Genomic DNA, 17,291 nt, shown 5'->3' on the forward strand with positions numbered 1-17,291 from the left:
CAGTTAATACTCTCAGGCTGCGAGGGGTTAGAGGAGCTCATTGCTGAGGATTTCTCTGAAAACATCGCAGGGATTTATTGAGCCCATTGCTTTGATTTGCGCTTTTGTTTTTATTAATGAAACAGTCGTTACATGCAAAAGTATCAGCACTGATAAATCATCTGACTCTCTCTCTCTCTTTCTAGTTGTAATTGGTCTCTTTCGACATCCTCAGACAAACACTGTTACGTCAGCATTTTGTTCTGAATGGGGCTGTCTGCGCCACGTTATTAATTCATATCTGCTGCTGTTTCTGCTCCTCCTCATCCTCCTCCTCCTCAGATGTTCACTCGGTCTGTCTTAGTTATTTCCTCAAGTATTGTAAGGCCTGTGTTCTGTGTTAGATTGGCAGAGAGGGGTTATACTGTAGGTGATATTTAGCAGCATATGTCATCTTATTACACAGGACTTCTGATCTCCAGGTGACCCACCACAACCCGCTGTTTCTGAACTCTGAATTATTTCTGAAATAATTGTTGATCTTTACAATGGCACTGAATCAACACTGACTTCAACACTCACTTTTTTTCATTTTAAAGCTGATTTACAGCCGAATGGAACTGTTAGCTTCGTTGAATCATTATTTTCCTGTTGTGCACTGAAAAGCTGCTTCGAAACTGTATTGTATAAAGGGCTATATAAAATTAAAGGTGACTTGAACTCAGGACAGGACTAGGACCAGGCTCTCTCTGATTGGTTGCACAATGGGCTCTTGGTGTCACTAAGCCTTAAAGGTTTAGCCAGACATTGTATTGTATTTAATAGTGTATGCCAATTTCCCCTATTTTTACATTTAGATTTATGTGATTTATGAGTGCTTCATTCAAAAGGACACAGTCACTTGTTTAGTTCCTGAATGAATCAATGTTTGATTCAATGATTCAATGATCCAATGACTCGCTCATAAATACTTTGGGAGGATCTCAGTCAGCTCTCTAGTTCAGTAGTCAGGGCACTGATCAGGTAGTCGGCCATTTTAAGAGCTGTCTCAATTGTAAAATCCTTCCAGTAAACTAAAATGTTTGCTCCCTAATAAGTCCCACAGTGAAAATCAGGGAGAATCGATTCTCATTGTTCCCTTAGTTCTGAAGCGTGAAACATAAATCACGTGAGAATCACTAAACATAATGACACGCGATAGATGTTTTTTTTGTTTTGTTTTTTAACAAACCATAATTTAATTATATTTCAGCATAAATATACATTGTCGGACGGGTAAAGAATATAATCTAGCTAACATTTATCATTTATGTTAGTGAAATGTTGCACATATGTAAAAAACAAAGTATTTATCATAATATATTTTAAACAACATTAAAAAATATATCAGTTGTGCTGTTGTTCATAAATACCAGTAGTGATGTTGAACTATAAGATGTTTTCATGTCGCCGGAAATAGTCATCAGTGTCCCAATATGTACTGAGCCTGGGTCCTTCACTGTCCTTACCAGTGGCTGAATTTGTGTACACTATATGTGACCCTGGATCACAAAACCAGTCATAAGTCGCACGGGTATATTTGTGGCAATAGCCATTAGCCAACAATACATTGTATGGGTCAAAATTATCGATTTTTCTTTTATGCCAAAAATCATTAGGATATTAAGTAAAGATCATGATCCATGAAGATATTTTGTAAATTTCCTACCGTAAATATATAAAAAATGTATTTTTGTGAGATTTTCGAAATCGCCAACAGAAATGTAGAACTTTAAAGGTGATACTTCTCAATGTTTAGTTTTTTTTGCACCCTCAGGTTCCAGATTTTCAATAGTTGTATCTCGACCAAATATTTTCCTATCCTAACAAACCATACATCAATGGAAAGCGTATTTATTCAGCTTTCAGGTGATGTATAAATCTCAATTTAAAAGTTTTGTGGTCCAGGGTCTCATATTGTTCTAAGCCCTATAGGAAGCTGTGGTGCTGATTGAGATGCACCCAGTCACTTGTTTCATTTCTGAATGAATCATTGTTTTTGAACAAATCGTGTGTGTATGATGAAATGACTTACTCATAAAGGCAGTCAATTATTTAGTTTATTAAAAAAATCTGTGTTTTTGAATAAATTGCTTGAATGAATGACTCAGTAACTCACTGATAAACAGTTACTTGTCACCACCTACTGCCGTAGCAGATTAAACCGGCAGAAAGAGTCCCAATGGTGTGATTCCTAAAATTCTTTTGTAGCATTTAAATTAATTTTAGTTTGAAAAATTTGACAAAATGTCAGGATGGCTGTTCTTTGCCAGAATGAGCTGCAAAGTGGACCATGCTTTAAGTCTGGCTCTGTGAGAGTATGCAGACAGTGTCTCAAATGTCCTCCTGCATTAGTGTGTGTGGTTTAAAACGAAACCCAACACCAGATCTGCTCTGTCCTCAGTGTTGTTGACCCCTCAGTCCTGCAGTATGACCTCCATGATTCCTGCCGCGCTCACCCCCCCCAGGGCCTTTTCAGCACAGCAGATGGCTAAAGCACCAGCTATCCACGGTTATTAAGACAAACAGCGTCCCTGCGGCTCTGAGGACAATCAACACCTCTCTCTCTTTCTCTTTGCAACTTTCTCTTCACCTTAGGCAATCTGCTTTGACTCCAGCACTCAGTGTCCGCTGGTGCAGGTGGCGAGGGGTGTTTGCAGAGCGCCACTCTGACTAACATGCACCTCACACTCTCTCGGGTTACCAGGTTTCCTCCTCGCCACGCAGCGCTAAATCCATTAAAATGCGAAATCAATGAGACATTAAGTGATCTTTGCATAAAAGCAGATTGTGCTGGCGGCGGTTAGATGTATTTAAAGTAGAGCACATCAGAGAGAAAGTTCCAGAAGACCATAATTTGCTCACATAAGATGAGGCAGAAAGAAAACGGCAGCAGTTAAAGTTCATGCGCTGTCAGACTCCATTTGAAAACGTTGACTTTCTCCCCCTCTCTCTCTCATCTGAGGATTTTTAAATCGAGCTAAATGCTAAATAGAACATTTACAGAAACACACATAAGTTGGCCAGTGTGCTCATTAGCCGCGTTTCCACTGTCGGGCCAGTGCGAGCCAGGGCTTTAAACGGGCCGTGCCGGGCTAAAAGCCCCGGGCCTGTGGCACCGAGCCCAAAACCACACTACGTTTCCACTGTCGGGCCAGAGGCTCTGCAGAGCTTCACTAAAACACGCCCGTAACACACCTCTCTGGAACAACGTCACACAAGTTTTATCAGAAAAATAATCAGGAAGAAATCACTGAAAACAGCGTGATCGCAAAACAAACATGAAAAAAGCAACCGTTTGCTGACATTTTTGTTGTTTGCTTCAATATTTAAAACACAAGAATCAATGTTTTACCACAGGTTTACAATGAAAAGTGATACATTGATCATAATGAATTAGTATCAAAATTGCACATTACAGCCACACAGAAATAAAGTGGCTTACTTTTAGGTCTATTTCAAAAAAGAAAGAGGACAGTCTTACTTATTCAGTCACGTCTGTTTCTGTTTATTTGGTAGTAATTACAGGACATTTTTACATCACATTTAGAAAAAATTATCATCTCTACAAATATGCCACCAAAAATACGACCTGATGAGCTTTAGCACTCTCTCCCAGTTGGCTATACAGTTATATTTTCAGTCAGAGAAACAGAGGAAGCTCCCGAAAACAAAGTTGCTTTATTTAATGATAGTCCGGTATAAAGAGACTACTGTAGGCTACTGACAGATAAAATAAAAACATGATTGTGATTAGCCTTTCTTCAAGCGTTCATATTTACCATGTTTACTATGCTTAGTGTGCATAGTCTTTTGCATCGCGTATACATATTTCTACCTTATACGGTGATCAGAATCACATCGAATCACAAACAGAAGGCATTCAAACATGAAAGTGAGTTCTGAGTCAAATGATTTTAAAAGTCTTTAATGCTGATGTTAGCTGACAGAATCATCTGCCGTCTCCCGACTCAGATAAACTCCGCATCTGTTCATAACCACTCTCCTAGCCCAAGCTTGATCGGGGCCAACGGCCAGGGTTTTCTGGCCTGCCGAATGCCTTGGTCCAAAGAAAACCAGAAAACCCTGGCCGTTGGCCCCGATCAAGCCCCGGAAGTGACAGTGGAAACACGACTGGCCCTGGCACGCACTATCACGCCCGCTTTTGGGCCGACAGTGGAAACGTGGCTATTGAGATACAAAAAACTAAAGCACATCAGAGTGATGCTCAAAAACACACAGGTGTAAGTATAGTCAGATGAGGGGCAGAGAAATCTAATAATCAGCAGTATGGAGATCCATTACACACACAGGACGAGACGTCTAATATTACACTGCATGGGGAGAAATCATTAGCTTCCTCTGTCCTGTAACGAGAGCTACTTAAACCAAACTGACCACGGTCTGAGATGAAATTATTGCTGTTAAAGCAACACTAAAGAACTTTTTTTCACTGAAGAAATTGTTTCAGTGGTTCATCAAGTCGTAACAGGGTGAAAGGCACTTCTGCATTCGCTTTGCGGCCCTATATCTGCTATAACCACTCTATTCAAGTTTGCTAGATCGGGTAGTGTTTCTGTAGTTCGAATGAGACATAAGAAACTACAAATTTGACTTGCTTTATGGCAAGCGTTACAATAGTCATTATTTTGTTTTTCTTCGTTTCTGATGTCACAATACATCATACTTTCATAAGATCATGCAACATACTCTACCTTGTCTGTGGACATCGTTAATTCCAAAGCCGGTGCTGGATTAACAGCGAGTGTGCGTGCGTGCGACAGTAAGCTGCGGTAGGCAAAATTATTTACGACAGCGGTAATGGACAATTCCGCTTCCAACCTGTAGGGCAACTGAAGAGGAAAAGCTCTTTAGTGTTGCTTTAAGCCTACTGCTGTTTCAGGAGGGATGTCTGATACTGATACATTAATTATGTAAATCACTGATAAATTCAATAAAAATTTGTCTAAATTAAATATAATACAATAAAACTAATTTCTGTCATTGTAAATGCTGCAAATGTATTAAGGCATCACAACAATTTTTCATACAGTATGAAAAATATCAATTTTGACATTTTAAGACAGCACGTAACAATGACTAAAACTATAAAAATAAACGCCAATTCAGAATATTAATAAATACTATAATAGTACTGTATGTAAATAATACTAAAATAACACTGAAATGAGCATGTACAATATTCTGATCTGATCTTAATATTTACCAATATATGTCCATTATGGATCAATACAATATGTTTAGAAACATTTCCGATAATCATAAAGTTATGCATATATCATGATTATTTCTAATATTTGGTGTCGAGCAGATTTGAGTTGTTTTTTGTGCGCATTATACCAGACAATCCAAATCTGAAGCTGAGACTAGTCTCTACATGTTTGACACTAGAGAGAGAGCATAACTCGTGTCTTGTTTCGTCCCGTAGCAGGATGAGTTTGCATCATCATTAAGTAAAACAGAGACATCATCCCCAATTCTTTTTCAGATCCTCTCACATCTGTCTGAGCGAATGAAGCTCTGGGAGCTGCCACACCAGGGAACGCAGCACGCGCCACACTCAGCTGAGATGAGCATATGTTTCCTCTCTAAAGTGTTGGCTATTCAGGGTGTGCTGAGACTTGGACGAGACTCTGCAGTGTGTGTGTGCGCATGATTGTGAGTGTGTGAAAGCGAGTGGGTGTTTTGTTAACACAGAGGTCAGACTGTCCCAGAGCCAGAGACTCAGTTATCACAGCACTGCCCTCTTCAGACTCCTGATGGAATAGCATGATGCCATGAAGCCCGGGAGCTTGTCCAGATTTAGTAGCGCCTGTGTGTTGTGGTCACACAGTGACGTAAGAGTTCTCTAGAGAGCGCAGGTGTATGCGTGTTTCTTCGTCTGAAATCTGCAGAGACAAATGGCTCCTGATGGCTGATTTTTCAGCAGTCTTATCTTCGTTTTTAAGATCACCCTCCAGGCAACACGCGCACACACACACACACACACACACACACACACACACACACACACACACACACACACACACACACACACACACACACACACACACACACACACACACACACACACACACACACACACACACACACACACACTACAGCTCTCAATATTAGCAAACAGACCAAAGCTACTTCTACAAGAGCAGACAAAGAACAGAGATGGATGTTCATACTGAAAGCAATTTGTAGAAACCTAAAGTCATTTGTAATTTTCTATAAGAGTTGGCGATTTAAGGCAACATGAGCAAAAGTTCAACTTTATGCTAATGAGCAGTGATGTGTGTGTGATCCGCTTCCTTTAAAGTTGCATACTGCAGTGCAACCAACACAATCTCTAGTGATCCTTGTCACTGTAAATGCAACTTACAGCTTCTGTATGCAAATGAGCTCTGCCATGATTGGCTGACCTCTTTGCATATAAAATGTGAAGGCCACTTCAGAATCCTCAAACACTATATTAAAGTCCTGTGTTAGGAGTGTGTGTCCTTGTGTTTTGTCACACTGAATATCTCTCTTTCTAGTAGTGTGTGTTTTTCGATTATCTCGTAAGGTCTGTTATCATCTTTTATCTCTGGAGTGTTCCACATGCTGCTACGGTCTACTGTGCTTGACCTTTGACTTCATGCTTTTATTTTGACGCCCAGCTGACCACTGGAGGAGAGAATAGCCCTACGTAGGTCTTTCATCTTTTAAAAGGTGGAGATAAGATTTAGGGTCAGGACAAAATGCAGCACAGCCTTTGAAATATGACTTGTATATAGTATTGTGTGTGTGTGTGTGTGTGTATATAAAGAGAGAGCCAGGAAACTGCTAAGGTCTTTCTTGGAGAAACAGTTGACAAATTGTCTCTTTTTCCACCCCATGATTTAGAAATAGCATATTAATAGCACAATAACTTGTCACAATTGTATAGGTGTGAAAAGGTACAGTATGAAGAAAGCAAATGACTCATTAAAGGTCTGACTAACACCAGTCATTAGCAGCATCTGAACACACTTTATGCAGTCTCGTTCAATCAATCCTGCACTTTTCTGCGAGTCTTTCTAGCACACAGCTCTTGTGAAATGATCAGAATGGTGTTTGTGTGTTGTGCGACAGAAAGAGCATCCTGTCTTTATAAACAAACAGTGAGTAAAGTGTTTATCTTCCTCTCTGGGTTGTTTTCCTTTGTGTTTTCACCGTTGGCCTCCTCTTAACACCCAGGAATAGAAAATCATTTTCCCTCTTGAGCGGCAGATCCGATAGCAGAGAAAAGCGTTTCTCTTTCTCTCATTATAATAAAAGCACAGACAGATCCTTGTTAAGCCCGGATGATCTGAATGGGTTAAACTTCTTATTTCATAAATATGAAAAAAGAAGACAATCCCACGGTCAGATGGATTCAGGGATCTCCAGCCCCGCATTTACATTAAAACGGGAGCTTGTTATACGGTGAAATTTCAATGAAGGCACCGCAGAACGCATTTAATGAAATTCAGATGTGGCTCCATGAATCTCATTAACAGTCTTTGTGGTTTTCTGCTGTCCGATTTCCCCCTCGTCCGCCCAGTCGTGAGAGAGATTTCATCAGCGCCCGGCTTTTAAAAAGACAATGTCCGTTCAGATCTGAACTCCCCACGCTCTCTCCTCTGACGGAGGCCGAAATCTGTCAGAGTTTGAGTTCAAAAGGTGCACGACTGACTCTTCCTCTGTTTCTGTCTCTTTTCACAGGCTTCGGCTTCGTAACTTTTGAGAATGAAGAGATTGTAGAGAAAGTCTGTGAAATTCATTTTCACGAAATCAATAATAAAATGGTAAGTGCTCTACCCGTTTTCAATTTCTGAAGGTGATTGTGGGATTAATATTTTATTTCCCATTTAGCAGAATCTCAACAGCATGCGGTGGTAAGTTCTGGGAGTGTGTAAACAGTGTAAAGTGTTTGGCAGTGGCCAGAAAGCGTGAAATTGTGTGTGTGTGTGTGAAAACATTTTGATCAGTCAACAAGAGTCAGAAACTTTCCCCTCTTCCCTTCATATATAAATGCTTGCATCATGACTGATGGGGCTAAAGAGAGACAGAGAGGACGAAAGGTAACATGTTGGGGGTGTCCCAATCCGCTCCCTAGGTCAGTAGTCAGTTCACTGATCAGGGAATCGGCCATTTTAAAGACTTCCTTAATCGCAAAATCCTTCTAGTGCACTGAAACATCCGCCAAAAAGTCCCACAAGGCACCAAGAAAATCAGGACGCATCAGTGCTGACCATTTTCCCCTTACGGAATTTCTGAATTGTGAAACAAATCACCGAAACCAACTCGTCACACGTAATGATATGCAACAGAAAAAAAACGTATTATATTTCAGTATAAACGTACATCGCTAGACAGGTAGTGAACACAATCTAGCAGAAATGTATACATGTTTGTTTTTTTACGAGGCATATGTAATGCGCAAATTACAGTATGTACCATAATGTACTTTAAAAAAACATTAAAAAATGTCAGAAAGATATCAGTTCTGCTGTTGTTCATAAATACCAGTAGTGACATCATACAACAAATCAGTGACCCAATGTGTAGTGAGCCAGGGTCCTTTCCGGTGCATGGGATCGTGTATACGATATACTGATTCTCGACCTAGGGAGCTGATTGAAACGCACCCGTTGAGCTCATTAAATAAGGATTATCACCCCACAGGCCCCCCATTATTGGGCAGAACCAGCAGACGGGACTGCCAGTGTTAACTTTCAGCTTGCACATAAATGTTTCTTGGAATCAGGTGGGAAAAGAACCTGGGCTGAATCCGAAATCGCCCCCATACCCTCATATAGGGTATTATTCAAGGGGACATCCATTTGTAGTGGTGTCCGAAACCATATTGGATGTTATTGAGTGCACTCATTCAATCCCATATTTCACCGCAATAACGAATGTACACCAATGTACACTCAACGACCGTCCGAATTTGCTCCCTTTTTCATTCACTCCTTTAAGTGAACTGTATTAGTGGACTAATGTAGGGAATAGGGATTGAGGGTTTAGGGGGCGATTTCGGATTCAGCCCTAGTCTCAGCCTCATATAAGGCACCCATAGACTGTATGTGCAGCATCTGATGTGTTTTGCATATTCACTTGATGTGTCAAAGTGTGCCAGGTTCATGGCTTCAACTGTTTTTTAAAAAAATGCTAAATATCCATTATTTTCATATTCTCTATGCAGAGTTTTACATTTAACCACCTTAAATGTCACATAAAACTGACATTTAAGACACAACCTTTCTGTATAAATTGGCACTTTTTTGGCCAGATTAAGCTGCAATATGTGAACCTAGTTGAGAATCTTTTGTAAACAATTTAGTATTATATTTAACAAAATATTTTTTAGTATTTAACAGTTATTTTTAAACTCTACCAATCAAAAGTTTGGGGTCAGTAGGACTTTTTATTCAAAGAAATTCTTACTTTTATTCAGAAAATATGCATTAAATTGATTAAGAGGGACTGTAAAGACTGTAAAATGTTACATAAGATTTCTGTTTCAAATAAACATGTACTTTTGACCTTTCTATTCAAAGTATCCTGAATAAGTATCACGGTTTCCACAAAAACATTAAGCAGCACAACTAAGCACACAATAAGAAATGTTTTTTGAGCACCAAATCAGCATATTAGTATGATTTCCAAAGGATCATGTGACACTGACTGAAGACTGGAGGAATGATGCTGAAAATGCAGTTTTGCCATCACAGGAATAAATTAAAATTAAAAAGATATTAAAAAAGAAACCACTTTCTATTCATTTTAAATTGTAATAGTATTTCACAATATTTCTGTTTTTACTGTATTTTTAATCAGATAAATGCAGCCTCGGTGAGCATAGGAGACTTTTGAATTATTAAATATAATTTAAATTGTAATATAAATATTTTGAAGAAAAGTGTGTACAAATATATGCCTGACTGGGCAGAAAGCATGAGTTGATAGGAATGCGTTTTACACGCAGAGGAACGGCCCCTGGCTCTCTCTGCTGTGATTGACAGGAGTCGTGTGCATGCCGTCCATGCGTACCCTAGGCTCATGGGACACCTGTGGGGTAGCACAGAATATCAGGAGCAGAGGATCAAACCCCTCGAGATCTTCCGTCACAGACAGGTTGTTCCTGAGCCCAGGGACAGATCCGTGAGCGCGGAGCCATGCGATCGATTTTCCAGTGATAGTCCATCATGTGGTTCTATTGTGCAGAGGGCAGCACGACCTCTCATTTCTGTTCTGATTGTCTCTCCTGTCGTCTATTCACTGTGACTGTATAAGAACAGCACAGAGCGTTAATATAAGGTAAATAACTGTAATGGTAGAAAAGGCGGTTTGTTTATTGGAAATGACGAGACCTGATTGCTTTCTTGCTTTGCACTTTTGCCGACCAGTGGAGCTACACATGAGATTGAGGCTGTTTTCACACATGGTTTGATTTCTTGGTCTGAACCAGAGTACACTACCTTAGAGGCTAGCGGTGTGATCAAAATCTTGAATCAGTGTATGGGTCATTTTAAAACTAACTTTAAAAATATCAGAATCTCTACAGGTTGACATTTCTACAATCACATGCATGGGCATTATTTGCTCAGATGGGCTGTTTGCTTTTGAATATTAATTAGGTTATACACACATAATTGTTTTTTATTTTATATTATTTGTATAGATGAACAGTATATCAGTGTCATTGGTTATTGGACAAGATTTATTTATTTATTTATTTATTTATTTATTGGTTATCGGAAGATATTGGATATTTTATTGTGCATGCTCGTTTCCTGTTTTTCCATAACGCTAATCTTTAACAAATCTCAAAATTAATATGTTTTTCATACTGTATATTAAATATTATCAAAATGTAATCCCACATAGCCCTTAAACACCCAAAAACCACCACTGTCCCTCAAGCTTCCAATAATTAGTTGTTATTTACAGAGACCCAGAGACTCCTCGTGTCTACTGCTGCACACATGCCATGTGATGATGGTGAACCTGTTTGCTTGGCTGAACATCTCACCGGGTGTCCATCTACCACACACACACACACACACACACACACACACAGGGATCTCAGAAGCAGAGATCTCGCCATCAATTCACAGGCTTTTCAAGTCTGATTAGTCCTGCTGTCTCTCTTTAGGGCGTCAGGGGGTTCTTCTCTTTTTCCTATACAGTCCAAAACTTTTTCTCACACTAGCCAACAGCAGCCAAATTTGACTTGTTTTGGTGATTGGTAAGTCTAACATGACATTATGTGAAGCTAGAAAATGCAGGTTAAATTCAGAAAACTGGTCAAATCGAACAGCTTCATTGCTGTTCTTCTGTTTTGGTAGATCAGAAGGAACCAGTGGTGCCTCTAAATGGACTCTAGATACTGGTTTTAGAGAAGTGCTTTTAGATTTATTTTTCTCAAATGTGTCATTTATGATCTTTGTCAGCGGAACATGAGGCAAGAGTTTCATCTGACTTATCCATTTTGTTCAGGCAGATGCTGACCAATTATAGCACAGAGAGATGCAGATTTCACTCTTTTGAGGGCAAATGCTTTCTTTTTCCTCACTTTGTTCTTTTCACAACTGAATTTTGAAATCTTTATGAATGTGTGATTTTGAGGCGTTGTGTGCTGCTTGATTTTATTCAGGCGTGTTTTGGAGTGATGCACCAAAAATTCGGAAGGCCAAAATCTTTGACCAAAGCGGTGACATTTAATTAGTGCTTCTGTAATCCCGTGTTTTGAATGTGTTAATGTCTATTTCATGCACTCAGTGTGGATAAACTACAACAGGTAAACATGCACCGTCAGTGCTTGGCCCCTAATTACTGCCGCCATTCAAATGTTTATATTTCAACAACGAATTGGAGTAGAAATCGAATTCTGTAATTGGAAACGCTGATATAAAAACTGCCTTATTGTTCTATTTATGTAAAAGTTTATATACAACTCTAATTATAAAAAAAATTTAAAAATTAAAAACACATTTGGTTTTCAGCTAAATGAAAACTTTAGTTTGGATTTAAAAAAAAATCACTTTTTTTTTTTTTTTTTTACAAGGTTATCACCCAGGCATGCTGAAAAATACCAAACCATGTTGAGTATAAATTGAGATCCTGAACAGTTTGGATGATTATTTTGAATGGTTGTCTTTCTCTCCCACACACACTTTAAAAAAAAAAACTGTAGTGGATTGATGAGACTGGTGAAAGCAACTCTCTGCACAAGTGTGTGTAGAGATGGTTGTAGTAATGAAACGGCTTATTGATGTTGCACTGCCTGTTTTATATACAGATGTAGTGGAACAGGCTGAAGAGATTTCTGAAGAGTTTTTGAAAATGGTATAATGTTTGGGGTTATGAAGGGGGTCTGGGGTTAAAAAAGTCTGAGAAAACCTTTTTAGACAGCAGCAGCAGCAGCATGTGTGTGAGCAGATAATAGCCCATGATTTTATCTCCTGGCTTATGTCTGGCTAGATGAGTGTTTGCCATCCAGAATCAAACCCATTGAAATTGACATGCTGTACAACAGTTGTCCAAAACACTCATTCACTAACACATCTGTACATCTCTCTCTTTCAGCTCTTGAATTAAAGGAGTAGTTCACCTGAAAATGTACATTCTGTGCTTGAAGTTTACAGCCCCATCATTATATGTTTGGAAAAGAGAAGCTGAACGGTTAATATCACCTTTTGTTTTCCATGGAAGATAGAAAGTGTCTATTCATTGAACAAGTCACTAGTATTAATTAACACCTCCTCATCACCATTCTGTAGTAATTCAAATGCATTTACATTTTATAATATTTCACTCATTTAATGAATATTAAATATCCGTCAGTGGCGTATCCAGAAATATCTCATGTATTCAGAGCAGCGCTGACGGCACAGCAAGTTGAACTTCAGCATAACCGTTGTGTGTGTGTGTGTGTGTGTGTGTCCAGCTGTGTCAAGCAGCATCTGTGCAAGTCTCGATGGGAGATGATCTGCAGTGTGTGTGTGTGTGTGTGTTGTGAAAGGCCAAGCAGCACACACTCACACACAGATGGACGGGCCCTGGGCAGGCAGACAAGTCGATCAACACAGAGGACAGATTCAGCCAAGTGCAAATGCATCGTGTTCGTACCATAGAGGCGCTGTCAGCACGTACGCACACACACACTCTCACACTCCTGTAAGCATGCAGATGTGCTTGGTAAATAGGATCTTCTGCCTGCTAGGCCTGTCAGGAGGAACGTCTTTCCTCGTCTGACCCGGTTATGCTCATATCACCAGAGAGAGCGAGCGTCTGTGTGTTTGTTTGGGTTTGATGTTTTCTGCTTGTGTGTTTGTTTATTTCTCCCCTTTGCTATAGACATGTTGTCTTCCCTCTCGTAGCTCTCTGGAGGAATATTCCTCTGTCTCTCAGGCAGGGACTGCTGTCTGCTGTCCGCTCATGTGCTCAGCTCCGGAGGTTAAAATGTCAATCAAAGAGCGAGAACGTGAGAATGAGGGTGTGTGTGGGGGGGGAGATCAGAAAGGCTGTTTTAGCTTTTTTGCATTAGTTTTGTTGTTTGAAAAATGCTTTGGATACACAAATGCATCCCTATTTATTAGGCTAGTAAAGTACACAAAGCTCAAACTGACAGAGCATGAGATACAGTGTGACTCGAGCTGTTCCAAAATTTCTAATTTATTAGGCATCATATTTACAGTCCAATGGCTTCCAAACAATAGGTGGGTGAAGTTCAGGAAACCTGTCAAGAGCATGGCCAAGAAAAGCCATGTTTCATCCAAAAATCAAAAGGAAAAAATATATACATTTTATTTACTTTTATTTATTTTCATAAATGACCACGGCTGCATTTATTTTAACAAAATTTTTAATATTCTGAAATAATATTACAGTTTAAAATAACCATTTTAATATGCATTAAATATAATAATTTTAATTTATTTAAAATGCAATTTATTCATGTGGTAACAAATATGAATTTTCAGCATCATCAGTCTTCAGTGTCTCACAATCCTTCAGAAATCATTCTAATCTGCTGGTTTGCAGAAAATAGTCAATGAAGAAAATAGTTGCTATGAATAGTGCCGATGAATAGAAAGTTCAAAAGAACAACATTTATTTAAAATATAAATATTTTGTAATATTGTCTTTTATTTAATGCATTCCTGCTGAATACTGAATAAATGTATTACTTTCTTTTAAAAAAAGTAAGGATTTTTTCATCATGGTATTATTTTCTATACTTCCTTGAATGAATGCTGATTGTCATTTTGAATATTTGTATAATTTATTTAATTAATCAAGCATTAAATTAAACTTGTTCTGGATTATTTGTTATTTATCCAACATGCGTAATTATGCTATATCGTCTAGTATTATAGCATGTGCTATTTATTTTAGTTTGTATTAAGTGTCTGTCTGTGTGTCCACAGGTAGAATGTAAGAAGGCCCAACCAAAGGAGGTAATGTTTCCTCCAGGCACGAGGGGAAGGGCGAGAAGTCTTCCGTACACCATGGACGCCTTCATGCTGGGCATGGGCATGCTGAGTGAGTCACACACACACACACACACACACACACACACACACAGGTGTACTGAAGGGTGGTTCAGGGGGTGGGGTTTAAGGTGATGACATCTGATTGGCTGCTGGACCTGAGACAAATGTCTGTCTGTGAACGTGTCGGGTTAGTCCAGCTCAGGTGCGGTGGGACTCTTCAGACCTGATGAGCAGATAAACGTCTGTATTAATGGCTCAAATGAAGAGGAAAATTAGGCTAATGCTCAGTGCAGCCATCTGCCTGACCTCTGCCCCCGCTAATGACAGCGGCACTGAACGAGAAGATACAAACCTGCTGCCATGATCAGATACACACAGATATATAATAATCATATTGAGACTTTTAATATCTACCGCTTTAAATAACTTTGATTTAAAAAAAACCCATGAATTTATGTAATATTTTATCAAATTAGATTTCACCATATTGTATTAATTATAATTTTTTGTATATTGTATATTTTTAATTTATATTTAAACCCTGAAATAATGAGATACAGACAGATCCTAAAAGTTTAGTTTTAATTTCTAAAAGTTTTCATGGATTACTGCTGTGGAGGAGGGTGAAGAGAGGAGGAAAGAGTGAAAGAGAAAGAGAGAGAGAGCACGAGAGCATGAAGCACTCAAGTGAAAATATTAACTCTGGTCTTATCTAAATGAAACTGGAGAGAACAGGACGACCAGACAGAACTTAGTACAATTTGCATATGAAAAAAAGGCTGCAGATCAGGGCTCATTATTTAAGGAACTGTAAGTTTCTTATACGCCAAATCTCATTAAAGCTGACGCCTTCACGCTTTTGTTTACCACTGCTAATCGTGTAATTTATCTTTATAGTCGGGCGCCGCGTGTATGTTTGCAGAGATTAATACACATTTGAGCTGCTGCCTGCTTCAGCTGCCGCAGATGTATAATTGATTTTAAAGTGAATCTGAGCTGTTGAGCCATAAAATAGGTATATTAGCCTGAACATTAATAATGCAAATCAGAGCCTGAGATAGCAGCCGCCAGGGGAGGACACAGCCTTTTTACCCACAATGCACAGAGATACGGACAGCTCAGCTCTTCTGCTGCCTCTTCTCTTTTGGGCTCTTCTCATCTTGTTTCATTTCTTTTCTTTTTGTCTTGTTTATTTCTCTAATCTTGTCTCTTCTGTTCTTTTCTCTTCTCATCTAGTCTCCTATTCTCCTATCTCTTTTCATTTGTTCTCTTATTTCTTGTCAAATGTTTTTTGTTTTGTCTTGTCTCCTTTCATCTCTTCTCTTCTCACCTCGTCTCATTTCCTAACTTCCTCTCTGCTGTTACTTTCTTGTCTCATTTCTTCTCTTTTGTTTATTTCTCATCTCACTCTTTTTTTTTGTTGTATTTGTCTTGCCTCATCTATTTTTTTCTCATCTATACCTTCTTTCCTCTTTTCTTCTGGTCTTGTCTCATCTCCTCTCATTTGGTCTCTTCCAGTTTTTTCTCTTCTTGTCGTCTTATTTTATCTCATCTCAACTCGGTTCCTTACTTAGTCTCACCTCATCTCACCTCGTCTTTTTTCTTCTCTTTTCTACTCCCTTCTCATCTTGTTTAATTTTTTCTCTTCTTGTCCTATCTCGTCTCATTTAGTCTCGTTTCTTCTCTTTTGTTCTTTAAATAGGTTCTTGTTTTGTCTTCTCATCTTGACTCTCTTTTTACCTCGTTCTTTTAAATTCTTGCCTCATCTCATCTCCTAATATCTTTGCTGTTTATTTTTTTAAATGTCTAATTTCTTCTCTTTTGGTTTGTTCTCGTCTCTTCAGTCTGCCTAATTTTTTTGTAAAAAAAACAATTCTATTATGTTTTTTGTTTGTTTTGTCTTGCCTCATTTCATTAATTCTTATCTTGCTGCTTTTTTTCTGGTCTTGTCCTATCACTTCTCATCTGCTTTTCTTCTGCTCTTTTCTCTCAGCCTTTCTCTTTTGGTCTCTTCAAAATGTTTTTGTATATTTTTGTTTATCCCTTCTTGTCTCATCTCACCTCATTTTGTCTCCTCTTACCTCTTTTCTATTGATTGTTCTCATTTTGTCTTTTTTTCCCCCTTCTCTTCAAGAATAAAACTTTTTTTAGACACATCACGCACAAACACACATCGCACTACTGCAGGGCGGGAGAGATGTTGTGGTAGCTCCTGGAGTCGTGTATTTCCCGTGTGTGTGAGCACATCCTCTCTGGAAGAACCCTTTTTTTAGCAGTGTATTCTGTGAGAGCTGTCAAAAGTGTTTTCATTGCTGTCAACTGATATTGAGCGACTCATGACAGGTTCGGGAAATCATAAGTGCACATATGCCAGCTCTGCACGAAGGTGTGTTTGGAGTGATTTCTGACATCTGTGTGTCGTGATTTATTACCGAGCAGTAGTGACTGCCGTTTCACATTCTTGTTTTGGGAAAAATATGAAATTAATACAGCATGTCAATTTCAAAGAGAAAACATGAGAAAATAAGGCCAACTATAACGTACATCAGTATCTATCTCTCTCTCTCTCTCTCTCTCTCTCTCTCTCTCTCTCTCTCGGCAGAATAGCATCAGAGAAAAACAGATGGCAATGAAATTCCCTGAAGTTGCCTCTTCATTTAAAGTGCTCATGTGCTTGAAAACATACTGTGGTGATATTTATCCTCCTTTTCAAATGCAGTTGCTCTTATGACAGTCTTACATATGCACACCCTCTTC

The 17,291-nt window shown here is 38.9% G+C and overlaps 1 protein-coding gene across 4 annotated transcripts in view; it reads left to right on the forward strand.

Annotated features, from left to right (window-relative positions):
- The window catches only part of msi2a (musashi RNA-binding protein 2a), a 136,808-nt gene that overhangs the window by 92,103 nt on the left and 27,414 nt on the right, over positions 1 to 17,291 (forward strand). For all 4 annotated transcript variants that reach the window (XM_082157626.1, XM_082157627.1, XM_082157628.1 and 1 more), the window contains exons 8-9: positions 7,753 to 7,835; positions 14,469 to 14,583. In XM_082157626.1, coding sequence (XP_082013752.1) covers positions 7,753 to 7,835; positions 14,469 to 14,583 — 198 coding nt within the window. The remainder of the gene's footprint in view (positions 1 to 7,752; positions 7,836 to 14,468; positions 14,584 to 17,291) is intronic.

Source organism: Leuciscus leuciscus, assembly GCF_965113295.1.
Source record: "Leuciscus leuciscus genome assembly, chromosome: 24".
Classification (NCBI taxonomy): Eukaryota; Metazoa; Chordata; class Actinopteri; order Cypriniformes; family Leuciscidae; genus Leuciscus; species Leuciscus leuciscus.